Genomic DNA, 26,461 nt, shown 5'->3' on the forward strand with positions numbered 1-26,461 from the left:
ATTGGTCCTTTAAGTGTAACTATGGCACGCTTCTTAACCACTAAAGCTATGAACTTTAAATTTGGTACACATGACTTCCTACGTCATGTAACCTCAGACACCGAATTTCGATCTGATCTGGTACTCAAATTGGCCTCCAGGAGGCCAAAACTAAAATAGGTAAAAAGTGCAATATCTCGTTTATTAGTGACTTGTTTTTTATGATATTCTTATGGTACTTACTCCAAGCAACGATACATCACATGTCATACCGACTTTGGTTTGACCTATATACTATACATGTACAATGTTTCTCAACCAGGATGAATTCCCAAGCACCAAATATCTATACGGTGAACACAATGGCCCCTGGCCGTTTCATTGTATTCTATTATACAAAGAACAGTTTCTTAAGAAAAATAAATAATAATAATGAGACCAACACAGACATTATATTTTAAAAAGCATTTCTCTTTATTTAAAGCTTTAAGTACTAACAAAACAATCTTAAATAATACGTGTTTACATACATGCAAAATAAATTCAGGGTGAAGCCACATGATAGATTCTTAAAAAGGGAAAATACTCTCTAACAATTTATTTCAAAAGTTGCAATAAACGTATAAGTTTCCCATGAGTTACATCCTCTAAATGTACTACCCATTCAATAGATCATTACCAAAATACAGTTAAAAATTTCAAAACTCATATTAATACCTCTATATTTTCAAATACTTTTTGGGTACTCTTTGTGTCCTGTACACCTACCAACTTATATCACCACTGTTGTGGTCTTTATTGAGTTCTTCAAAAAGGAATGAGATTGCGACCTGAACAGCTTAAAAGTTTGAGGGTTCTAAAATAAAAGGCAAAATATACTTAACATGAACGTTTTGAATGTGACCGGTCAGGCAAGGATCCCTTAACAGCGAGTTGTCGCAAAAACAGACTATTTTGCCTTCTGGGTGACTTCTGGGTGGGCATTCCCCCCCCCCCCCCCCCCGCTAGCTACTGCTCTATCTATGCCTTTCGAAAAAAATGTTGAGATTTACCAACCTGATGAGTCTACATAGTGTCTTTTGATAAACCACTTCTATATTTTGAAAACTCACAATGAAACCACACTTGAGGTTCTAACCTTATTGCCATAAAAAAAGTGTGCAAAAATAAGCTGTGGACTAAATAAGTACACTCATGGCCCGCCACCAAGTTTCATTATAGCCTTATACAGTTGATAAGTAAAAGGCCATCCTTAAGATATCGTTCCTTTGTTTGCCTGCCTAAAGCAACTAAGATGGTAGATGGCCAATGAATGGAGGCAGGCAAAAAATTTTTTATCAACAACCACACACAATTCTCTCTAAGTACCACCTCAGAATGAAGAATAAATGCAAAAATTAGCCAGAAAAGACACGTTTTAGGAGTCACAAGATTGGGGTGATCGATTAATGCAGTGAAACTCGAACCCTGTAGCGGAGATCAGAGAAAATTACCTGCCGTATCAGATCTTTACTCTTTTAGGCGACACGTGAGCTTATCTACGCATGTCTGAGAGGCAACTTTAAAAATGGGTTGAACATTTCTACACATGGTTTACTCTGCTTTGCTATTTATAAGGAAAAAGGCAGTAAAACAACAATTTCGTGAGTCATGAGATTGGGGTGATCAATTACATGCAGGTAGCAAAACTCTAACCCAGCTAATCAGATCTGTATATTTATTCTTTTGAGCTCATCCACATATATTTGAGGGGAAACTTTCAAAATAGGCTGGACATTTCTACGTATGTTCTACTCTGCTATTTACATGCAAAAGGCAAACAAACACATCAGGAGATCCATGAATTTTCAGGCTTCATGACTTGTGCTGTATAGTGCACAGAAATCACAGTACCAAAAACCTACTGGGTCCCAAAATGTGGGCAGACTGTAAAACCTATTTTTTTAAAAAGCATAATATTCCTGTATGTTTTTAAGGCACTACACAAGTTCCCAAAATACCATGCTTAGTCGCACCTGAGTGATACCCCTCAGCCCAAGACTAAGTTGAGGTTGGTGATAAGTAGCACAGTTGGTTTTGTTGATATATGCATGTTGTAGTCTCAAGATAAAGCGTTTATATCATTGGTCAATGGACCAATCATGAACTTTCGACCATTGACCTACGTGACCTTAAAAATCAGGTCAAACCAAAAGCCTGTTTGACCGTTTGATATGTCACGTATTGTTAGTTGACACATTCACCATATTTCAAGCTATCATCAATTGCAAGTTTCCTGTTTTCAGCAAAAGCCCCCTAGTGGTCAAACCTTAATTTGGATCGAGCCGATTTCATATCACACAGCCTCAACTGACATCCTGTGCAGTTACCATGTATTAAAAGAAAACCTTCAAGCAGTCTCAATTTAGAGCATTTACATCATTTTGATGGACTGACAGACAGAAGATCTGACAGACAATAGACTGATACTAAATGAAACAACATCCCTCGCCGTCGCATTGGCTGAGGGGTCAAATATGCAAGAAAACAGTTTAACAACTTTTCATAATCTTTCACTTCAAAACAAGACGGTTGGACCCTCTTTAGCACAAAGTCATGGATACACGTAAAACACAATGAAATGTATTCTGGTTTGACTAACAATTCATGGATATATGTAAAACACCATGAAATGTATTCTGGTTTGACTAACAATTAGAGCTAAAATGAATTTAATATGCACCTCTCTCTACCTATTCATCATAATTTCGTAATGACCAAATGTCTTACACCTCAAACAAATGCATGCCTACAGCATAAAATCACATTAACTTGGTCTTTGCCAAGCATACAACAGGCAAATAAAAATAAATAGTTGTCACGTCTAGGGCCAAATTTAGCAGGATGGGGTGATATTGCCCACTGCATGGATGGGGGTGTCACTGCCCATCCTTACGTTATCGAAAAACATGTTTTCTAACACGTTTTTGGGATAAAAAGTGGGGTACTAACACCTCCCCCCACCCCTATAACTAAAAAGTTGAATACGGCACTGATATTTGCATGTCACTTGTGGAACACGGAATAAGCAGTATCCTATAATGAGTGATCCTTAATGCAAGGCAGAGGAGATTTAAAATGAATGTGCGCATGATTTGTTCATTCCGAAATAATGGAGATTTCAAGTTTGAAGGTTGTACAGAGCAATTCTGATAGCACTAAACTAGAGGTAGTAATTTTAATAGCACATTTGATAAACAACCTGGAAAACCATTTCCCAGCTTTTCGAGAATCAGGCAGGCAATCCAGTTTGTCGAGAAAAAAAGGCCTTTCTGCGATGGAATAATATCATAATCATCTAGTAATAAGGTTTTTCAAGCATGATTTACACCACATATAGAGGCAAAAGCTCAGCCGGTTTATCCTGTTGATAGTTAACAAATTGCATGAACTGAATATGTGCATGTTATACAGAAGAACCTGTGGTTAATTTACCACAATATTTAATGCATATTCTGTCATATTGTCCATGTTACCAGATGGACACATCTTATTTCAGTAAAATTAACCAATGCGCACGTATTTTGGCGGTTGTCTTGTGACGGACATCTTTCCCAGGAATCTACCAGACACTACCCAGGGTAGGCTGCTGGGTAAGTTGGAAGGTCTGCCTTAAATACACAAGTGTACTGGTAGACAAAATAAAATTCTCTTTCAGTTTGGGAACTGATTCTCCAGGTCGATAAAGTGTTTCATGGCACATACATGGCACATACATACATACATGGCACATACAACAGACAGAACAGTGTTCTTGTCCGAGACCTTTTCAACTTTCATTAAGACTTCTTTGTTGAACTCTTTCTCAGATGGCAAAATCTTGGCCTGTAAAAGAAAGTAAACATCGATGTATTTCATGTGGCAATATTTGGGCACAGACATTTGGTCAGCTGTAATTTATCCTGATGGTGTTTTTGAATAATTTTAAATGTGATGAAGTACCTCTTTAAAGGCCTACACCATTCGTTAAAAATTTGAAACTTGTAATTGAATTTGAAAAGTTCCAAATGCGCAAATACAAACTAAATACGAATTTTAACATTGCCGTTGTGTAGAAAGACATGAAAGTACTATAAATACCAAGTTTCAGCTAATTTGTATGCATAATAACTGCACTATAGCACTGTGTATAACTGCATTGCTATTTTCCTCGACCACCAGTAACTGTTATTGGAAGATATTCAGTTAATTTTTAGTAGTACCACCTGAGTCCAGGTGGTGAGATTAGTGTAGTTTTACAGAGAACCAACAGGTGGACTTTGCTAGTTGGTCAGTTCAGTTTGTGTAATGGAGTCAAGTAGACAACTAATATATGCTCTGGAGGAGTAAACTTTATACCCAGGGTAGGAGGTCAAGGAGACAAGCAACACGGGCCGGCCCAAAAGATAGGAGCAGGAACAGTAGGACTACAGTGAGTATGAACCCATTTTCAGTAATTACGAACGGCTTGCCCCTTTCAGCTACGCATATTGAAATCAAGGAGAATGAGATTCAAACGTACGTTTTTGTGAAGTCTTCATGAGTTCCAATATACTGCAAATCCATTTCTTTGACGAAGTCAGGAATAAGTTTTGCATGTTCATCACCGACTTCAAGCCAAAGTGAACCATCCTCACACAATGCGTTATTTGCTGCGGCTAAGACAAATTTGATGACGCGCAAACCATCTGGCCCACCATCCAAGGCCTTGTGATCCTCAAAGTCCCTAGAAATGAGAAGAAATATCACAGATATCACAGATACTGGTACCCTATGACAGATGATTAAATAATAACAGTGATTTTAAAACGCGGCATCCCGAGATTGAGTTTGGATACCGGGTGAAATTTCTAGGCTCAGATGCTAATGCTAGCGATGCTTTGATTAGCAGTTTCATTTCGACCGCCACAACACATCTGAAGTGTGCCCATTTCACCAAGGGTTGGAAATACTGAAAAAACACTGGTATATGACGATGGAAGGACTGAGGCAACATACATGAAGGTAACTCAATCAGTCAATTAGCTACAGCAAGTCATCACTGTGTCAACTGGAGTGGTGCGATTCTTTGCAGTGACTTCCAATGACAGGGTGACAATATTCTTTCAGTACATGTAGTCATCCCGGACCTGCCAACCCCAAAAATGTCCAAATAGTACTGGAAAGGTAAAGTATTTCAATTTTTGGAGTATTCTAGTTACTTCAACCAACATCCAAAGTTTACTCCCAATGCATTTTCATTTGCAAATCCAGCAGTCAAAGAGTATTTTTTACATTTGCGTCGGTCAAAAAGAGTATTAATACTCGGTCAAAAAATAGTATCAATACTCCAAAAGTGTACTCATTGGAAGCTCTGTTTCCGTATGCCAAGTTCAGAAAATCACCCCGGCAATCTTATCAGACTCTCACCTGATTTCCGTGCGTAACTCCGCTATCTCCTGAGTGCATACATATGGCGGATTGCTAATAATGAGCTCATACTGCGATTTAGAAAAGAGTGCATTATTTACAGTTTCTTCTGTTAAGTCCAAACAGTGGACGTCCATCTGTTGAATGACGCCACACTTTGCTGCATTGTGTTTCGTCAGATCACAGGCGGTCGGGGAGAGGTCAATCGCAGTCATGTGTACCTACACAGAAATGAGAAGCGAAGTCAGTATATGTATTATGATTTCCAAACAGCAATTCTCTTCTGGGCACTCCGCCAACACAGGACTACAGAAGAACTTCTCTATTAAGGACACCCTCGGGACTGACAAGCACTGTCCTTACTCGAGAGGTGTCCTGATTAGAGAGGTCAAATTGAATGGAAATAACCACTTTGGGACCAAAACTAGTGTCCCTAATAGAGAGGTGTCCGCTGAGGGAGGTTCTACTGTAATTGCCTGCGACCTTAGGCAATTAATTTCACTGCCACAACCATTATAGAGAGACTGACCAACCGTGCATACATGTATAGACTGGTGCAGTAATTTAAATAACCCACTTCTTTTTTTGCTGGCTGCCATGCAATATGGCCCAGGTTCAGTCCCAGGGAGAACCCAGGATTGTATATCTAGATGAACTGGTGTGGCTTTCAAGGAAGTAAAATTCCCAGCCCTCCACAACTCAACATTTGAATATTCTGGGGTCTGTCGGATGAGACTTAAAGCTGTAGTCCCAGGACCAGAGTGTCTATTCAAGGGAAGTAAGAGATCCAACATAGATAGACAGTAGCCAATAGTGGACTCCATACCTCCGACAAAATCCTAATTGGGTTTATACAACGCCAGCTAAAGTGATAGTGATGATGACGACGATGATGAAAATAACATATCAGTCTTTACCTGAGGAAATGCTCGCAATAATGCCAACGAGATTGCTCCAGAACCGCAACCGATTTCCAAGCATCTGAACAGTTCCGATCTATGGTCTTGGATGTCTGTTATGGCTAGATCAACCAAATGCTGGAAGGAGATATCATCGGATCAAAACACGAAACAAACAGAGTTCTCCACAGGGTCTTCTCAAGGTAGGATGGTACCCTTGCGATTTAAGAAGTTTTGCCAGTGTGCAACACAAGGTAGGGTGGCCAGCATTTAAGGTAGGGTGGCCCTATAGGAACCCTTTACAAAATTCTAGAGCAAGGTGGGTGGTTGCCCCAAAGTGCGAGGTAAACTGCCAAGGAAGGGCGGGACACCTTGACAAATGGCCTTGTGAAGAACACTGAAGACGTAGGCAGGTTATTGCCCCCCCCCCTCCCCCAAGCCTACAATTTGTACGCCTGTGCAAATGTTGATACAACAAGACAACGCAAACAAATTAGAAGAACAGACCACTTCTCATACCTCAGTTTCAGGCCTTGGTATCAGGACTGGAGGTTTCAGGTCTACTTTGATGCCATGGAAATCCCACTCTCCTATCACATACTGGATGGGCTTGCTGAAACAAAAATGATAAATATATTGCAAAGGAAATATGTTTTTCAATGGTTAGACATATCGTCTTAAAGGACAAGGTGCATTATTTCCTGTATATGCTTGTTCATCTCCTGATTCATTTGCAAACAATTTTTCTGTGATGGATGGTATGACCAAATTGATTGCATATCTTAACACCAAGAGTGGTCTTACACCATGACAAAATCTTGGCTATAACAAACTTAGCCCAATTGTTTGTTTTAGTTACTGCTGGGTGTTATTTTGTTAGTAGAATTCAGTGGAAATCAATGTTTCCACCAAGGGGGATATTGTAACAAGATTTATAAAATGCTATCAATTTTAATAGATACACAGTACTGTTTAGGGTTTAAAAAATTTGGCTACGTTACAAACTACAATGTATGTTACACTAGGTGCAATCTCATAAGCAGTAAGACACTGTAGTAAATTGTTGAGGTGCTTAAGATAGCTGGGTGGATCTACTTTAAATATATGGGTATGTTAAGAGATGAACCATAGGGGGATGATTTAAACCCGGTTTGGCCCGCTCAGGTATTTGGACAGAATTTGGTATCATTAATTAGTTGTGTGAGTTTTGGAACATATTAGTACCATCTTTGTCAAGTTATACAGGCTTTGAATTTGGGTTATATAAATTCTACCTCTTACCCCTCTGTTGTAATGTGGCAATTACATTATCACATGATAACCTCGTTTGATCAACCTTGTTCTCAGGATACTGGTATAAAAGCTGAAAGAATGGGCTGTGGTAATGATAATGCTGGTCTGACCCTCTGTGGCGACGACGTACCACTCCGACAGATTTTGTGCGAAGTTGTATAAACAGAGTTTCTTCAAGAAAAAAATAGAAAGCTGCAGCACCCAGCTTATAGCGTTGTGTCAGAACAGCCAAAAATAGAACTTTCTATAACAGAGGGGAGCTAACCCAGGCCTTCTTCTCAGTACACCATGCAAATACTCTTTACCTGTTTTTTCAATTTTGACACCTGCCCTATCAAATTTCTTGAAGAGACACAAATAAAATTGCAGGTATTGGACGATTACAATAAAATTCTGATCAATTGCAAATTGGTTTCTTACCCTGTTAGCCTCTCTTTACAAAGCCGTCTAATGGTTTCTATCTGCTCCTTGGTGAGGCGCCTGGCATGGTTGACATTGATCAGCTGAAAGAAATATGATAACTTCCTCAGAAACAATGCCTGAAAATCATATCCTCCTAATTTCGAGACCACACATATTGTCAACGTAGCTTTATGACTATGAGTTGGACAATTTCAAAAGCAGACCATAATTCCAACCATTGTGAGCAGAACACAGATAAACAATTAAGGAACTCTTCATTTAGTTTTAGGTTTAAGCTCACATGTTTTTGAAAATGTGAAGATTATGGATGACCCCCAACACTAGACACTGTACATACATGGAGAGGGGAACCTTGCTCAGGGGCACCTCTGAATTAAGGACACCCTCTCTGTCAAATGTGGTGGAACTTCGTTCCATTTTCTGTATTCATATTATATATGTACCCGGGCTAGGAACCGGAACAGGAGGATGAATCACGGCGGCACAATAAACATCTCGAGTCGGTTTCTTACATCTGTTTTATGTGAGTTTGTTCAGCCAAGGACACGACATAAATTGGCGACGAGGATGAAAACAAACAATGAATGATTAGACATTCAGTAGAAACGCTCGAAAGTAATTGATTGTGTGTCGAAAGTTGTAAAATCCCCGTCGGAAATCTCGTTATGGCCCCACCAGTAACCGCGCCAACGGCCCTGAGCGGGCTGCCGTGTGTGGATGCATTTGACTGCATTGGAGAGCCGGAGGCCCTCGCACAGCGATGGGAGCGCTGGATACAAGACTTTGATTTGTTTGTGGCTGCGTTGGGGGTACAGCATGCAGCGCAGAGGCGCGCACTAATGCTCCACATAGCCGGAGAGGGTATCCGAGACATTTTCCGGACGAAAACTGCTGATGAGCAAGGAGAGGAAAACGATTTCGGCAAGTTAAAGGACTGTCTCAATGGTCATTTTAAGTTAAAAAAAAATGTGCCACTTGCGAGACAAAAATTCCTCACGGCTGATCCCAAGCCAGGGGAGAGTATCGACAATTACGTGACCCGATTGAAAGAGCTGGCTAAGTCTTGTGAGTTCGGAAACGCTGATACAACGAGTGATCAGGTCCGCGATAGAGTGTTGCTGTTTATAAAGAATAAACCGCTGAAGAGTAAACTTTATCGCGAAGATAAGCTAACGTTGATGAAAGTAATTGACATTGTAAGAACGTATCACGACAAAGATGCATTGATTTTGGTGCCGAGTGACCATAAGTCTGTCAATTTTGTAAAGGCCGGTAGTAACCCGAGAGACAAAAGGGGCCAAAACAAGTCACGTGGCGATGTACGTTGTTTCCGCTGTGGTCAATTAGGCCATTTTGCAAAGGACTGTACCAGTGCTGAGACTGGTACCAGTGCTGATAAGTGGGCTAAAGATGGCGGCACCATCAAGTGTTTTAGATGTGACAGATTGGGTCACCGAGCCTCAGAGTGTCGTGCCAAATGGGAGGATTGTGTCCCCAAGTCCAAGGAGAGTGGTCGTGGTCGTAATCGTACACGTGGTGGTTGGGGTGGTAGGCAACGTGACAGGGTGCATCGGATTGAGGAGTCTGACTCCGGGTCCGAAAATAACCAGGATGATGAGGCAGCATACTATGCATTCAGGTCAATTGAGGATACTGGTAGTGACGTCCCAAGGAGAAATTTGCGAAGTGACGTTTTGCGCGTTAAAGTTGGGAACGTTGGCACTGATGTAGTCGTGGACTCAGGAGCAACTTGCAACTTAAAGTCGGAAAATACATTCAAATTGGTAAATGCCGACATAGATGTGAATTTACGTGCTTCCAATAGCAAGGTTTTCACATATTGTGCGACGGAGCCACTGACAATCTTGGGAAAATGTGCCCTAAGATTGCAGGCGGGACGTGCTTGTTGTGTTGCTGACTTCATTGTAATTCCTGGGGACCAGCCAACACTGCTGGGTAGGCCTACATCGGAGAACCTGAATTTGCTGAAAGTAGGGTATGAAGTGAATGCGTGCGATGCTGGCAAGGAAGTGCATTCAATTTTGCATAGTTTGAGAAAGAAGTATCCACAGGTTTTCACTGGCCTAGGGAAACTTAAGAATTACAAATTGAAATTGCATATAGACCAGAATGTCAAGCCTGTAGCCCAGCATCGACGGATCCCCTTCAATCGGAGGGCAAAAGTATGTGACAAGTTGGCTGAGTTGGAAGGCCTCGATGTGATTGAGCCAATATCTGGTCCTACCTCTTGGGTTAACCCCTTGGTGGTTGTCGAAAAGCCAAGTGGCGACATCAGGTTGTGTCTGGACATGAGAAGGGCCAATGAAGCCATTAAAAGAGAGAAGCACCCTGTACCTACGGTTGATGAGACGCTCCAAGAGATTTCTGGAGCAAGAGTTTTTTGTAAACTAGACTTAAACATGGCATTTCATCAGATTGAATTGGATGAAAGCTGTAGGGATATAACTACATTTGCTGGGCCCAATTCGTTGTATCGGTACAAACGCCTTAATTTTGGCATGAATATGGCGACTGAGAAATTCCAGTGTATCATCGGGCAAATTCTAAAGGGTTGTCCAGGGACATGCAACCTGCACGATGACATCCGCGTGGTAGCTGAGGACTATGCCCAGCTATATGAGCGAGTGGAAGTGGTTATCAAGAGATTGCATGAACATGGACTCACCTTGAATTTCCCCAAGTGCAATGTGGGAGACAGTATGGTGTTCATGGGCCACAACATGACTTCAAAGGGTCTGAAGGTAGCTGATGCCAAAGTGAAAGCTATTGTGGAGGCACCTAAGCCTAAAACCAAAGCAGAACTTAGGAGCTTTCTAGGCCTAGCACAGTTTTGTGCCAGATTTGTAGTGAATTTTGCTATCATCACAAGTCCTTTGTGGGACTTAACAGGGTCTCAGGTCAAATGGGAGTGGTTGCCTGTGCATGACAAAGCTTTCAGAGATGTAAAATCTAAGTTGACTTCAAGTCCAGTAATGGCTTACTTTAAGCAGGGTGCTAGGACCCGTATAGTAACGGATGCATCACCAGTTGGTCTGGGTGCGATTTTAGAACAACAGCAGCATGATGGTAGTTTCAAGCCAGTGCATTATGCCAGTCGAAAGTTGACTCATGTGGAGTCTAGGTATTCTCAATTCGAGAGAGAGGCGCTTGGAGTCAGGTGGGCGTGCGAGAAGTTTATCTTATTTTTGTTAGGGGCCACGTTAGAAATCCGGACCGACCACAAGCCTTTGTTAAGGGTTCTCAGCCCAGGATCCAAGCCCCCCTCTGCTCGAATTGAACGGTGGCTTTTATTCATGCAGCAATTTCACTACACGGTGAAATACATAAAAGGGAAAGACAATTATGCCGATGTGTTGAGTAGGCTGCCCATAGAGGACTCTGGCAACGTTGAGGTTGAAACTAAGCAGACTGAAGAATTTGCTCGTAGTGTGGTGACTGAAGCAGTGCCTGCTGCCATCACACCCAGTGTAATTGAGCAAGAATCTACAAATGATGCAACCCTACAGGCTATTGAAGAGTGTATTTTGACTAGTGATTGGTCTAATCTGAGTCAGTCACCTTACCATGCTGTAAAAGATGAGTTATGGTTGTACGGGCGTCTCGTAATGCGTGGGGACAGGATTGTCATTCCGGAGAAATTGAGAGACAAAATGATAAGGCTGGCACATGAAGGACACCAGGGCATGGTACAGACCAAAGCCCGGCTTAGAAATAAGGCTTGGTGGCCAGGGATCGATAAGGAAGTCCTTTATCAGAGCCTGCCACCCGTGCCAATTGGTTGGAGCACGTGCCAAACCGGAACCAATAAAGTCCACCGCATTACCCGACGGACCGTGGTTTGATTTAGCAGTAGATTTGCTGGAAGTGTGCAATGGCGAGCATTTGCTCGTAACCACTGACTACTATTCCAGGTGGCCTGAGGTGGTTTTACTCAAAAAAACTGACACAGGTCATGTGACAAGGGTTATGGATGCAATGTTTCAAACGCATGGCCTCCCATTTTCTGTTAGAAGTGATAATGGACCTCCTTTTAACGCTGCAGGTTTAGATGCGTTTCTGGAGTACCTTGGAATTGAACACAAAACCAGCGTGCCCTACTGGCCCCAAAGCAACGGCAACATTGAACGGTTCAATGAAACCTTGCTAAAATGCATTAGAATTGCCAAACTTGAGAAGAAAGATTGGAAAAAGGAAGTAGAAAATTTCCTTTTCCAATATAGGAACACCCCCCATGTTGCTACTGGAGTATCCCCAGCCCAAGCATTGATGGGTAGAGAGTTAAGGGATAAATTGCCAAAGCTCCAGTTGCAACATGGTAGACCAACAGAAGCCGAGTGGCAGGTCAAGCTGAGGGAGAGGGACGCTAGGTCCAAACTAGTTTCCAAAACCTATGCTGATGAGAAGAGGGGTGCTCTGAGTTCTAGCATTAAGGAGGGTGAAAAGGTGTTATTGCAGAAGCCGTTTAGAGAAAACAAGTTAGAACCTTTCTTTGAACCAGAGCCGTATGAAGTTGTGAACAAAGATGGTGGTGGTTTAACTTTGCAAAATTCCAAAGCAACAAGGTTCAGGTCTACTGGGCATGTAAAGCGATTTGTGGAGGGCAAAATTACAAGTCCCACTGATAGCACAGATGGGGACGGTGTTATCAAGTCTAGACAGATTGACAGTGATTCCAGTGGTGTTAGCACAGAACCCCATCAGGGTTGTGACCACACTGAGTCCAATGTTGGTACTGGCACTGGCAGTGAGGTTGCACTGAGAAGGTCATCCAGACGTCGGGAAAGACCAAAACATTTGGATGATTATGTATCAGTTTGCCTTTCAAATATACCAATTTGAATCTTCAGCACAAGTTGACGCTGACCATGCACACTGGTTGTGACATGTTCTTGTCCTAATTTGTGAGAATGTAAAATATAAACATTCTGAAGTTTATCTTGCTTGAAACTTGTTAACATGTTTAGAAATACACCACTGTAACAGTGTGTAACTCTGTATAACTCTAACTAATCATTGAGTGAAGTTTGGTAAAATTTGCAGGTTTCATTTGTGAACTTAAATGTAAACATTTTGTCTAATCAGGGGAGATGTGGTGGAACTTCGTTCCATTTTCTGTATTCATATTATATATGTACCCGGGCTAGGAACCGGAACAGGAGGATGAATCACGGCGGCACAATAAACATCTCGAGTCGGTTTCTTACATCTGTTTTATGTGAGTTTGTTCAGCCAAGGACACGACATCAAAGACACTAGTTTTGGAGCCAAATTGGTTGTTTCCATTCATTTTGACCTCTGTAATCAGGACACCTCTCTCTTGAGGACAGCACTTGTCAGTCCATAGGGTGACATTAATAGAGAGGTTCTACCATATTGATGATGAGACTCAGACATTTGCAGAATATCAAGTGTAAAACTTACAGATTTTTCTCCCAAGGCATGAGCAATTATGAACTCAGCTGATTCACTCGGCTCGAAGATCCCTTCCTGTGTAAAGCGATGTGTCCAATTTCTTTTCACAACGCCAACTGACGGAGGTGGGACGTGCTTCCCGATTTCAGTGCACATTTGGCAAGATCCTTTGGCTGCCACCATTCCAAGGCATCCATTCTTGACGATTCGAGACCCAACAGGAAAAAGTCGGGATGGAAATGACATTTCTGCAATGCTTGATGTTGATTTACTTGAAGGTGTCTAACTGAGCTTCATCTACCTCATCATAGGATATTTTGATCATGTCCTAGAGACCTTGGCCAGCAGAGCTTGGGCTTGTGTTGAGGATCCGACTCCGAGTCAAAGTAATGAGCTGAAAGTGAATGAAAAATAGAAAGGAAAAGCCAAAACCTAAAGAATGCCCAACCAATGACGATGATGAGAAACGGTTCTACAGGGATCAAATTTCAACCTAGCTTATTTTGTGCCATTACTACCAAAAACTACCTTGCGCCTAAATTTGGCCTTTGTGTGACTGTGTGTGAGTGTGACGAAGAAATTCAAAGTCTTCAAACTTGCTGTGTGCGACTTTGGCATGTGCTACCTTTAAGTCTGGCTAAACTTTAGAATCCCCGATCGGAAATGACGTAGTTTGATCGCATTCAACTATAAATCCATTGAACAGTGGTGCTTGGTTAGTCAACCGATGACATTTTTTTGGGGTGTGATCGGGGATTGTAAACTCGTTCCTTAAGTCTAGGTAAGCTTTTTCTAGTGAACTTTGATCCACACTGACGGGTAAAACAATGATGAGCATACATACAGGATACAAATACACAGGAAGTGTACAGTATCTACACTGACACTGTCACTGATCTACAGGGGAAAGGCCACTTGGAGGTCATATTTCAGAAGGTGTTATAGGGAAAAACAAGAACAAAAAATCAATCCTAAGGCTCTATTTGATAGAAGAACACTTAATCAGTACGTCGATCGATTTATTCAACCATAAATGTTATTTTTCGTATAGAAAATCGATGTAGAATAAAGAACAATTTGCAACCTGAAAATTGAGGTAGCAACCATCTTGAAAACTGGTGAATTGTGGGATTGAAGTGTGACTTCCGGCTTTCTGCTGTTTCGTGTTTTGGGAAAACAGAACTGTCAAATTCGCCCTTTTCTTCAAAAATATATTAAGAAAGTCCATCACAGTGTGGTTAAGTGATAGCTATTTGATTATAGGTAATGACCATTCTGTCAATCATGTGATCGCGAGTCCTCGAGTGGTTTAAAATGTGGTCTCAAAAAGACCTGTCAAATACAACATGATAACATGAACATGATCAACATGCATGCATGATGACAAGCACACAAAATTATGACATTTTGACAGTTTCTGTCAAATTCACGACTTTTTTAACAAAAGTATCCAGAAACCTATCACAGTGGGGTAAAATGATAGCTGCTATTTGATAAGAATGACTAATGTACATTTTATGTCCTGCCTGCCCGGGCCCGCCGACCTGTCAACACAGCGGGTGGAGGAGATGAGACGAGGCGAGATATATTGCCATGCCGTGTGTATCGCTGCTACATCATATTCTAAACTTGCAATGACATTTTGGCGATAATGCAAACAACAATAGCGTAATACCCTACGACTTTACGGTTACCCTCATTTGACCCGAATCATACTCCTATGTCCTCATGACTCGAGTTGTACTTAGATTGGTTAGATTGTGAATGAATAAATTCGATTGGCTCGTAGTCGTAATTAATTTCTTTTCTTTTCCAGAAATTTTTACATCTGGGCTACAAAAAGCACACCTGCAGGACCTATCTCTCACTTGACAGTCTCAAAATTATCTGTTGAATGTTTGAGATCCAGGATTAATCGGACCATCTCTTTAGCAGCTCTGATTCTCAAAATGTTTGTTGGTCCGCCTTTCCGGAGTTCGTGCAAGTGAATCAGTGATAAGTTTATGAAGTTGATTTGCATGAAAAACAATTGTCAGTGACCTCAAGTGTCAAGAAAGAAACCAAAGTTCAACATCAGAATCTGGGAGACAAATGATCCACAAAAAAGTGTGTGGGTTTTTTCTTTGGTATTGAACTAAGCGCTTGGAATCCCGCACTCAAAGCACCACCATGGCCATGGAAAACATAACCTTCCTTATGAACCACAGTGACATTGTAAAATATGGCGAAACTCCAGGTGACTCACGATACCACATTATTCCAGGATTGACAATTGTTCCACCACCAACTTCTACACCGAGTTCAGTGCACAATGGATCGAATAGTGTTCTTGTAGCGATTTTGGTGCCTTTAGGATGTTTAGGGTTGATAGCCTTGTTTGCATTTATGGTAAGGATGGTAGATTGCAATTCTCGCAAAACTAAATAAATTTTAAACTTTACAAGAATTGGCAAAATCATGTACAAGACCTAGTAAGTGATGATAATGTGATGATGATGATGAATGATCACCCTTGTACCTATATGTGATGTACCTTCCGATTCCGAGCGTTTTTTAGCTGATCACAGATTGCTATTTGATATTTTATTTACCTTGGTTTGCTTTGTTTACAGGTTGTATTCCTTTTAAAGAAAAGTAGGTAAGTTGTAACTGCTCATTGCATCTGAATTGTTACAGGTTGCAGTTCATCCTTTGGGAAGGACCAGTTTTATGCACTTAGCAGAGAGATGTTCCCAATTATTGCAGACTTTGGCTGTACAGGGTGAGAATGTATCAAACCAAAATCAAGGGCTGACTAAGTGTCCACTATTTGCAATCTATTTTTTCCAGTTTACAATTGTATACCGTCTGTGTTTTGCAGATTAGACAAACTTCGTCACCACCTAATGCCACTCTACAACTTTGACCCCGCTGAGGAGGAGGGTGACTGGGAATCGGAGCTCCTTGAGGAGGATAAGGAGCAGCAAGTGGCCCTCAGAATACAGGTGAGTTGCTTGGAGGACGGCTTGGTCTCTGTAGGTGAAGGTCTTGGACTGAATGATCGTAGCGAGTTTTCGATTCATTTGATACCTGTCATTGACACATAGCAACTTGATTTTATACATGTAAGTATTCTCTCCCAGAAATTTTGTAAGCCAAAGAAAGGTACTTGTTCTACTGTTGTGTTATTCAATTCTATTTTGATTTCTTTTCAGAGTCCAAGTGACAGTCCTACCAGCATGATCCACCAACCAAAGCTGAAATTTACTACAGACACGTTAGAACTATAATGATATTTACTATTTAAGGTTATTTATTCAGTATAGCAAGTTACAATGTTGCTACAAATATTCAAGTCTTAAAAATGATGGAAAGCAAATAGTGGGTAAGATAAGATCTTGAGCATGTAAAATTGAACTTGAGTCTTGAGAATTGGCAAGTATCAAGTTGAACTTGTTCACAACTCATGAACTTTGGAAACAATTGTCAGGCTCCTTGGATGACTAAATCATGGGATGTGGTTAACAGTTCTAAGAAAATTAGTAGGAAAGATATGAATTATGGTCGATATATGAAAATGATGGCCATTTATCTTGAGGTGTGTAGCTTTTTTATGCAGTCTGCTTTGAAGGCATAAAAATGAGTGTCCAAGCTGTACACATTCCAGTTTAATGTAAATAACCAAAGTATTGCGGTGAGGTATTTCACTTCAAGTTGCAGAGTCAATTTTGCTTTGGATAAAAAATTATGGAATGTCGTCATACTTCCAACAATGTTAAAATTGTAATGTCAAGTGTTAGTTTAATCTTTCCTTGTATTCCTTATATCAAGAATTAATCAATCCTAAAGATTAGTCTTTTAATTCTTGGTAGTCATGTATGCTCACTGTGTTCAGGACATTTTTGTATCGGAACATATTCGACCAAATGCATTTATAAGATGGTATCATTTCTGACTTTTTTTTGATACAGAATATATCATGTCATTGGAACAAGAATTGATAAAGATTAGTCTTTATTAATTCTTGGTTTGACTTATCAAATTTCATAACTTTGTTAACAGTTTTTTTTAGAGGTTTGCTCATCACTATTAGCATTCTTTTGACCGAGTGTGAAATTTTTTGTTTCCTTTTTGTCATATTTAATTTAAACAACTAATACAAGAAGCTTATTGTGGACAGAACAAAGTCCCTGTCACTCTATAATGGATTCACTCTGGTGTTTTCATTGATGTGATGAAGTTAATTTAGGTCAGGAATCTGTTGTTGTGTATTTGTAAGTCTGGTTTTAGTAGTGGTAGTTGGACTTGCTGGCAAGTCTTCCAAGATGCATTTTTATTTTTACTTATACATTGTTGTTGTTTTGTTTGTTATTTTTATTGCCATTGATGAGGTTACATGAATAATCTCTTGTATTTACAATTTTGTTTGTGCTAGTAAAATGTATTTGTCAAACCAGATCTCTTTTTGTGCCGTGGAATTGTATGGACAAAGATAAAAAACAAGAATTGATAAAAAAGGTCTTTATCAATTCTTGACAATAATAATTGATAACAGGGTTTATCCTATTCATAAAATCTCATAATCATGATAATTTGGCTTTGAAGGGACAAAGTCTTGGCTCTTCACAGCATAACGTATAAATATTCGAGGGTCTATTGGATGGAGACTGCCCTGTTCCCTTTTCCCTCCCGAGTGTCTATGCCAGGGCAGGTAAAAGAACCCACACAGGTGGATAGTAGCCTATACATATTCTGAGGACCCAATGGCCAAACTTTGCAGGAATGACGCTGCGTCAAACACAGAGTTGGGTGCCAGGTGGGGGCGATTTCCATGATAGGAGAACTTGCGTTGACATCAGCCGCCCTGGGGACGACACATCGCGATTTACCTGGGAATCGTGTATAGTATATAACTGCGGGAAAAATCCAGTGTGGTTAATATGCTTGTAATGAGGGGGATGAAGGGCTAGTCCCTCCATTTTACCTTACCTATGTATATCCTGTTGGAGTCGCCAAATGTAGTTAATGTTGTTTATCATGTTTGTTGTTGATGTACTAATAATCTTGCCATGTATATGCTATTCTACTGTTCACCATGAAATAACTCATTAAATCGGTACTTATGGCTGAAAAAAAGCCCAGATTTGAAGAAGTGGGTTGAGTTACTACTAATTTATACCTTATTTAACACCTTGGTGCTCAATGATGTAGATCTATCTCTAATGCCCAAACGGTTTGCTGCCCAACAACAGAGATCTTGTCATTGTCCAGGGGTCCAATTGACTGGGGGGGGGTGAACTCAAAAATAACGATTCGGAAAACATATTACATGGAAGTCTTTGTTTCATTTCAGTACTGATTGCCTGGCATTAACTCGAATCTCTCCTTCTTTAAAGGCCATGACTCTTGGTATTTCGCCATTTCCTGCTGTAAGACGATGTTTGTGCCAATACTTTACTTTTCTTAAAGGACAAGAAATTGAACAAAGAAGTGCTTTATCCGTAAAAGATTTATTAATGATACTCAATATCACATTGTTATACTCATACGTTCACACTGTATTTACACTCATGACAATTGTACTCACTGCATTACTTGTAATACTATTCACTATCGATTTTTACTAATAAAGAATTGGAGCATATTATAAAAGGAACTGGCTATTCGAACCGCCACAGTGCATCATGGGGCCATTGTTTCCGGTCTTATTCGCACCGTCAGAAACACCGTTACGGTGAAAGGTACCGTACCGTGATGGTGCGAATAATGCAGAGTGAATAAATAGATCACACCATGGTGACATGGGTGATGGTGGGTAAGGAAAGTAGGCCTAATTCATGATTGAGGTGGTGTTTGTTTGTGATGAGTGTTGGACGTGCCTTTACTCCTGGCTCCGGGTGTGGGTAGGGTCCTTGACTTCCAGCCAGGCCAGCCGGCCCTGTCACGGTACGAATAGCCACGGCCATTATAAAAACTAGTCATATAATATTGCCTATTTTGAGGCTTGGTGTAAAAATATATGAAGTATGACAACAGGTTGTTTGAATTGCAGTTTTTGTGATTGGGAGACTCCATGTGTGTGTTCTGATTTGGCAAGATCAGCAAACCTGCAGATTATTTTGGATGCGGTGTGCGCTATGGAACGTTATAACCCAGTAAGTTCATGTGGCTAACACAGAACTGTTTTATCTGTCGGCGGCGATGGTAGGATCCACAAGTATATAAAATGCCTGGCTCTTCACATTACCTAAAGAGAATTTATTAAGAGTGTTTGTTGGATGAGATTTACAGCTGAGACCTCATTGCCATACATATGCAGAAGCAATCATTTTGGAGGAATCTTCACATACTTTCTGTGGTAAATATATGTGGTTTTCATAGAATGTCGGACGAATCAATGCATCTGATAAATAATAGGCTATATGAAAGAGTGAAGTTTTGTGTCAGGTGGTGGATCAGCACCCAACAGAAGAAATATCGGTAGTTAGTTACTTCTAGTAGAAGATACTGATGAGATGTCAACAATGAACCCCAATCATACAGTCAGTTTGAGTGAACATGTACATTGTCCCCCCCCCCCCCCCCCATGTCTTGTCAGTGTACCTGTTGTTCTTGTGCTTTTCATTGTACTCATAAGGCTGGGTTTAGATAGGATGTCGCGTCACTTGTTGTGGTCCGTGTTCATTTGTCACGAGAATTGTGTTAACTGACTAAGGCTTGAAAACATGTCATGACACGACCTTAGGGTGAAAAGGGACATCGTGAATCATATGTAGCCAACTCTTTGGAATAACTTGTTCGTTCCTCATCTCACGAATGTCAGGTAAAAAACAACTTGTTTAATGTGAAGACATGAGCTCTATTTAAACCCAGCCGAAGGTGTAACTATGCAATATGACAATTGAAAATGACTTTAGCACTAGGCTAGAGATTCCCCCCATTTTTACTACCGTACATGTTGACAATATGAATTTGACTGAAAAATAGACCATCAGCACAGAATATTCTGTGAATTTTATTCAAATGCTCTCTATTTTCCCAGGCTACGTCATTTCAAGTACCATATCTGTTGGCTCATCTTTACTGACATATCTTTTTAATTTTCTTTCTTCTTTGTTTTATTGCATATCTGCATGTAAATGCTTTCCATGTTAAAGTACTCGTTGGTGATGGCAATTCTTCGTGTGCTCCCTCTGTTGTCAGGTCATATAACTAAACTGTCGGCCAGTCATTTGTACGACATCGCGATGAATAAAGATATCAATATTTGAAAGAGATCTTTCTTACTTACCTCTTTTTTGCGTCTTCTATAAACATGCAATGCACTGTGATCGAACAAACATACTGGCTATCCCTTTCACCATTCCATATGTCCAGTGAGTATGTATGCTCACACACAATGAATTAGTTTTGGTTAACCAGTTGGACAAAAGAATGTATTCCTGGAACCATCCTGTTCCATAAATAGCCTTTACATTGGTCATTTTAATCGACAGTCGCAGTAAACCCAGAGTGTGTGGTTACCGAGCTTAGCATAAATACAATGCGGGACATTCTCAATCTCCTGCAAGAAATATAATACTTCTAATACAATTTTAGAAAATGCAGGGATTAATATCAAAGACCGCATGGGAAACCTAGAGGACAGTTCTCTTTTCCAAATGTGACCCGTTGCAGCAAAACCAGGTGCATGTTGCACAGAAGACTAAATGACACCATGAGATAACGGAAGAAATTGATATATTCCCATTACACAAAAAGCAGAAAACAGTGAAATTAACTGTTCGTCTCAACCTGCCAACCTCGGACCCACATGGGCCTGGATTTGCTGCAAAGGGTAAAAAATGGTGCCCCTTTCCCCCTAGTTGGTTCTTTCAATCTGCTTGAGAAATGAGGATTCTCATCACTCGGCATAGGCAGCTCCAGGACAACAGTCTCACTTTACGCCTCCGACTCTGACTCTATTGGACTCCAGCTTGGTTTTTACCCCTTCAAGTCAACCACTCATGCTACTTTGACACCAATGACACTCTGATAATGTCCCCTCTGGATAGCATCTCCTCCACATCCAGACAGAGTGATACTTCAGTAATAAGAAACCGCACAAAGTTTTCTTAATTTCACTATTTACATTTATTACATATAAACAAATAATTCTTATATACATGTACATTGTACACTTTGGACTTCCCAGTCCAATACGTCAAATCATACAGGGTGCATCAACAAGAGAGCAGCCATACTTATTACAAGGACACTGACCTGCCATTACTAGAACCCATATCAGGTTCTGTACATTAACGTTATGAAGAAGGTAGTGTCTTCCAGAATAAACCCCACCTCCACCATTCAAGAGCGAAAAAGGCGACACCACCATATACTTTTTAATGTACATGTACTTTCTATTAGAAACAAATCATTCTCCTCAAACTATAGGTCATAGTTGGGCAATGGGGGTTGAGATTTTGATGTTTTCCTGCTTGGTCAGAAGCTGAAAGTAAAGTAAGTCAATACCACCTCTGTTTCGAGTAAAATGGGCCAAAATTTGGAACTCCTGGATTTCAAAAAAATCTTTCTACTCGATGTTTCAACAAGTCAACTGAGAAACTGCCACCTGGAAACTTGGAATGAAGTACTTTGGAAAGAAATTCGCTATTTAATTCAGATTGATCTCAGCACAATCCCCAATGGTTATTTTTCCAACACAAGCTCAAATACAATACCCTCAGCTAAAAAACTCACTTCTTCTAATTGATATTGATAGCTGTTTCCAAACATCATGAACATTTGATGAATATTTTATCTAAAGATCATTCAACTGTGAACAGCCATGACAGGCATATCACCGTGCTCTCTTTTATAATGCTGGGGGAGGTATAGCACTGAAAGCTGCAGGACGGCAATGTTGCTCATGCGGTCAGAGCTTATCCCGGTTTCCGTAGCATTTAGCGACTAGGAGTTTTACCCCGGGAGTCCCCCTGGACAGGATGCTTGTCTATCACAGGTTGATAACTTCCAAGGCAAGCCTGGTACCCATTTACTTCTGTGCGGAGAGAAGCAAGTAGGGTTAAGAGTCTTGCCCAATGGCACAGAGATGAAACAGTGTTGAACCATCCAACTGTCGAACCTACAACCTCCTGGTTATAAGCCCGGTGCTATAATCACTCTGCCACAGATCCCCCAGGAAGGCAATGTGCTTTGGTTCAAATATTGACAGGCGAAAGCCCCTCATAATCTCAATAGTTGATAGAGGAATCGTGTATTTCACTCAGTCTTAATACAGTCTAAAGAAGTTATTTTATGAAAATTGCCCCCCCCCCCCCCTTTTTTATGCACACTGAAAAATTCATTTTGTTAGACACAATATTGCACATTTGGCATCCGTTAGAAGCATGCACAAGGCTTCCTTTACATAAACACAAGACCTTGAATAATGATAATCACGAAAAAAGCACATTTTACCCTTGGACAGAGAAAATAAGTTCAACCGCATGCCAGACATCTCACAAAACAAATAATTCTAAGAAATAGGATAAGATTCTAAAGTTTAGTAACCTCTCAAAACACATTTTTGCTGAAATTCAGGGCCGCAAAAAACAACCAGGTCAACAGTATAAGAATCACTACTCTTACTCCCCAACAAACAGAGACATGGTAATATTTTTGGGTCAATATAATCTCAAATAATGACTTTAAACAGGTAGCTGCCATATAAAAGGTGTGGGTTGGGACGAGGCTGGCTTTTGCCAGTAAGATATTTTTGAATTCAGAGCTCCTGCCATTTGGGCCAGTTTATTCAAAATTACAAGAGTTTGAAAAGGCAGTTTTCAATGAAAAGTTGATACATTTATCATGAAGTTTCATGAAAGCCATATGCCCACTTAGGGTTTATGAGATGGTCTATTTGTCGGAGAAATTAGGTGGGAAAGATTTGTAACTGAAAATTTGCTTCATTAATAATGCATAAATGTACTATGTGATAGACAGTTTGAGGTATGATTGGCATGTGGTAAGGCTAAATATGGACATTGTAAACAAAAGCATGTGACTGTTGTGCAGGAAAATTAGTCCCCTGAAAAAGCATGCAAAATATCCCAAAAAAAATGTGGAAAGGGGCCTACTTTTCATTGGGGGTAGTCCAGATGTAATCCATGATTTATATTCCACCAAAACATGTTATTATTCACCTATTTATATTATTCACCTTTATGTTCAATGTTATGAAATATCCACTTCAATCATGTTAATCCACTTGCTTTGCATCACATAAAACTAGTGTACTCCTTCACTGAATTCAACACAAAAAAAGTCAAATCTAAATCTAAATCCACAATAAATGATTGTTTAATCCATAGAAGAATTAATGCCAATGATGGCCAACATAGGGAATTCCTGGAGGGTTCGGATACAGTCCCCTAACCAATGTGATAACACAATCAGGGATAATTTCCCGGTCACTGGTACAGCTCCAAACAGTCTCATCTTCACCCATATTTTGCAAACTCCTCTGCTTTTTTTGAAGATAGCGATAATCCATCCATGCAGCCCTGTCCTTGAGCATCTTCCAATACCTCTTATAAAAACCCTTTCTCAAAGTATTGTTTTTTTTCTTCGCTGCTTGACCAGCACCCAACCATCTGGGACGTTTGGTGGTGACACAAGGACGACAGTAACAGAGTGTACACTCTTCTCTGGCAAGGTCCGGCAGAATAAATCCATGCTCTCTTTCTTCATCGTGTCCACCTTGATTTACAGGGTCCAAGGGAGCCACATTGTTCCCAGCATCGCTGTCATGATCGTCTGAGCTATCCTCCATGTTAGGTCCATCAACTGTAGATGATGATGATGGCACAGGTTCAACAGCATCCTGGACTGATTCAGTTCTGATACATTGTATCCCTTTATCCACCATTTGTGGTTCTGCTTCCACTAAGTCCATCCCATGAAAAGTGAAAATACCTCTTATCAATTCCCTTTCTTCCTCTGTGACATAAATTTGGTATAGCAATTTTTGAGACATGGCAAAAAAGTTAGCATTCAAAGACTGGCTCTAGTCTAAGTGTGTGAGAAAAATCAGAGTCAGCAATTTCATCTACCTAACCCGAGCAATAGAATTGTCCTGAGTCAAGGGGGGATAGGTAGGCCTAATATAGGACTCAGATTACTATGTATAGAAACTTTGTATCCATTGCTCCCAAATATCTGACCAAAAATTAAATCTCTTTTTCTTTTTGATTTCTCGTCCCACCATTCGCCTTGGATTTCTAGAGTCCTTTTCCAGCACAGTGGACGTCACCTCGCTGTCTTGGTGCTCATTCCAGTCCAGGACTGACAAGTTGGTTCGGATTTGGTAGTTGGCCCTTTCGAATACGATTCTTTTGTTGTGATATTGGAGCAGAGAATTATTAAAACTTTCGACATAATGCGTATCCCTGCATCCAATGTAAAGATGCGGTGATTTATAAACCAACAGACTGTGAAGATACTTCTTGAGGGCTGCCTCTGCAGGGGCTGAAGATATTTCTCGCTTGCTGGGTTCATAGTCATGATCAGACCGACATGGGGACTCCTGATGACAATTGGCATGATTGTTCTTATAGTGCTCAATCACATTATCTATGCTGGCTTTTAGTCTTTCTGTGTCCCCCTCACAGCGTTTGATGCACCAATATATATGAGTTTTTACAGATGCTGACTTATCTGCCAAGTCAACAAACCAAGACCTTCCTTCTAAATATTTCCTCCCCTTTGTCAGTTTCGCCATTCCTTTGGCCACACCCTTTGTCATATGCCAGGTATCTAAAGAAGTAACGGTTGGGGAGCGTTCCACACGGACAAACTTAGTGATCGAGGCATTGTTATCATGTGAATGCACTCTGATTGGGACACTCTCTCTGTCAAAATATTCATAGATCCTCCGTGTTCCCACCATTTCGTGCCTTTGAGTGATTGGATCGTCATCTTTTGAAATTACCTCATTCTGTAGGACCTTATGCGTCTTTTCGCCCAGGCAGACAACATCAGTAAAGCGGGCATTTTTTCGCCAACAATGTCTAGCGTCAGTAGCAATGTCAATACCATCCAAGCCGGTACTTTCAACAGAAGCAGCAATTTCTTCCAACAAAGCATCTGATTTTGACTCCTTCACAACTCCATCCGTGACAGGAAGATACGAATCTTGGAATTTAGTAAGTGTCTTGTCTCCCATTTTTCCAATGTCAGCTGCATCACATATACGTTCATACTGATTCGGCAGGATTCCTGAGACAAAGTAACTATGGGCCATCCTTAGATTCACCGTAAATTTGCCTCCTTCCACATGGGGTGAAGTCGTCCAATATATGTTGTGTTTGCCTGTTTGGCAAGTGACATGAAATAGACCGACATGGCCATCTCTTGCAGTTTTTTCCTCCCGGACTGCCATTTTTGATGTACATGTCCTGTGGTGCAAGCAAACTCTGTCCAACAAATTGTCCAAAGATTGAACTGTCATTAAATATATTGGTGATTTGGTTTCATTCTTCTGGCAGTATTGGTAAGAAGTGCCACTAGGTTCACTTTGGCATTTATCAGTTGATGATGATGATGCATCTTCGTTGTCCCCCTCAAACGTGTTGTGCAGTTTATAAAAATCGACAAGTTCCTTCAAAAGCTGGTAATTGGTTATCTTTGAGGCAGTTCCTCCACCAAGATGTCTTTTTATGCCGTCTATGTCATCAAATAGGTTGACTTTTTCGTTTTCAGAATTCGCCTTGAATTCTAAGCATCCCCGAACGATAAATGATGTCTTCTGGCTTTTTTCCTTCCTCTTTCGGACTTTCGAAGGACTGTCAGATGGGAATCTCTTCCTTGGGTTCTCCAAACGCTCCTTTTCTCTCGATCTTACAGGTACAGGAATTGGTGACGGATGTTCATTTGACGACCCTCCAGCAACTGATGCTGAACTCAGACTTTGAAAGTTTTCTTGTTCAGCCATTGTAAGATTCAGCTTTGATACACAGCCTACTATTGCATTATGTTTTCAAAGA

General features: G+C 40.6%; 2 protein-coding genes across 3 annotated transcripts; one reads left to right on the plus strand and one right to left on the minus strand.

Annotated features, from left to right (window-relative positions):
- Nucleotides 1–429: 429 nt before the first annotated feature.
- Nucleotides 430–14,559, minus strand: LOC135491279 (MTRF1L release factor glutamine methyltransferase-like). 2 transcript variants are annotated; one of them, XM_064777034.1, is made up of 8 exons: nucleotides 14,539–14,559; nucleotides 13,464–13,848; nucleotides 8,019–8,101; nucleotides 6,825–6,918; nucleotides 6,324–6,443; nucleotides 5,407–5,627; nucleotides 4,520–4,723; nucleotides 430–3,843 (listed from the first exon to the last, which is right to left on the minus strand). In XM_064777034.1, the coding sequence occupies exons 2-8, from the start codon at nucleotides 13,698–13,700 to the stop codon at nucleotides 3,798–3,800; spliced, it is 1,005 nt and encodes a 334-aa protein (XP_064633104.1). In that variant the 5' UTR covers nucleotides 13,701–13,848; nucleotides 14,539–14,559; the 3' UTR covers nucleotides 430–3,797. The 2 variants fall into 2 exon arrangements, with proteins under 2 accessions (XP_064633104.1, XP_064633103.1); XM_064777033.1 differs by lacking the exon at nucleotides 14,539–14,559 and having other exon boundaries at nucleotides 13,464–14,085.
- Nucleotides 14,560–14,606: 47 nt separating this feature from the next.
- Nucleotides 14,607–20,708, plus strand: LOC135491505 (small integral membrane protein 29-like). Its single transcript, XM_064777416.1, has 5 exons — nucleotides 14,607–14,717; nucleotides 15,271–15,842; nucleotides 16,067–16,092; nucleotides 16,315–16,438; nucleotides 16,649–20,708. Exons 2-5 carry the CDS (start codon nucleotides 15,624–15,626, stop codon nucleotides 16,721–16,723), a joined length of 444 nt encoding a protein of 147 aa, XP_064633486.1. The 5' UTR covers nucleotides 14,607–14,717; nucleotides 15,271–15,623; the 3' UTR covers nucleotides 16,724–20,708.
- Nucleotides 20,709–26,461: the final 5,753 nt, after the last annotated feature.

The sequence above is a fragment of the Lineus longissimus genome, chromosome 7, assembly GCF_910592395.1.
Source record: "Lineus longissimus chromosome 7, tnLinLong1.2, whole genome shotgun sequence".
Taxonomy (NCBI): Eukaryota; Metazoa; Nemertea; class Pilidiophora; order Heteronemertea; family Lineidae; genus Lineus; species Lineus longissimus.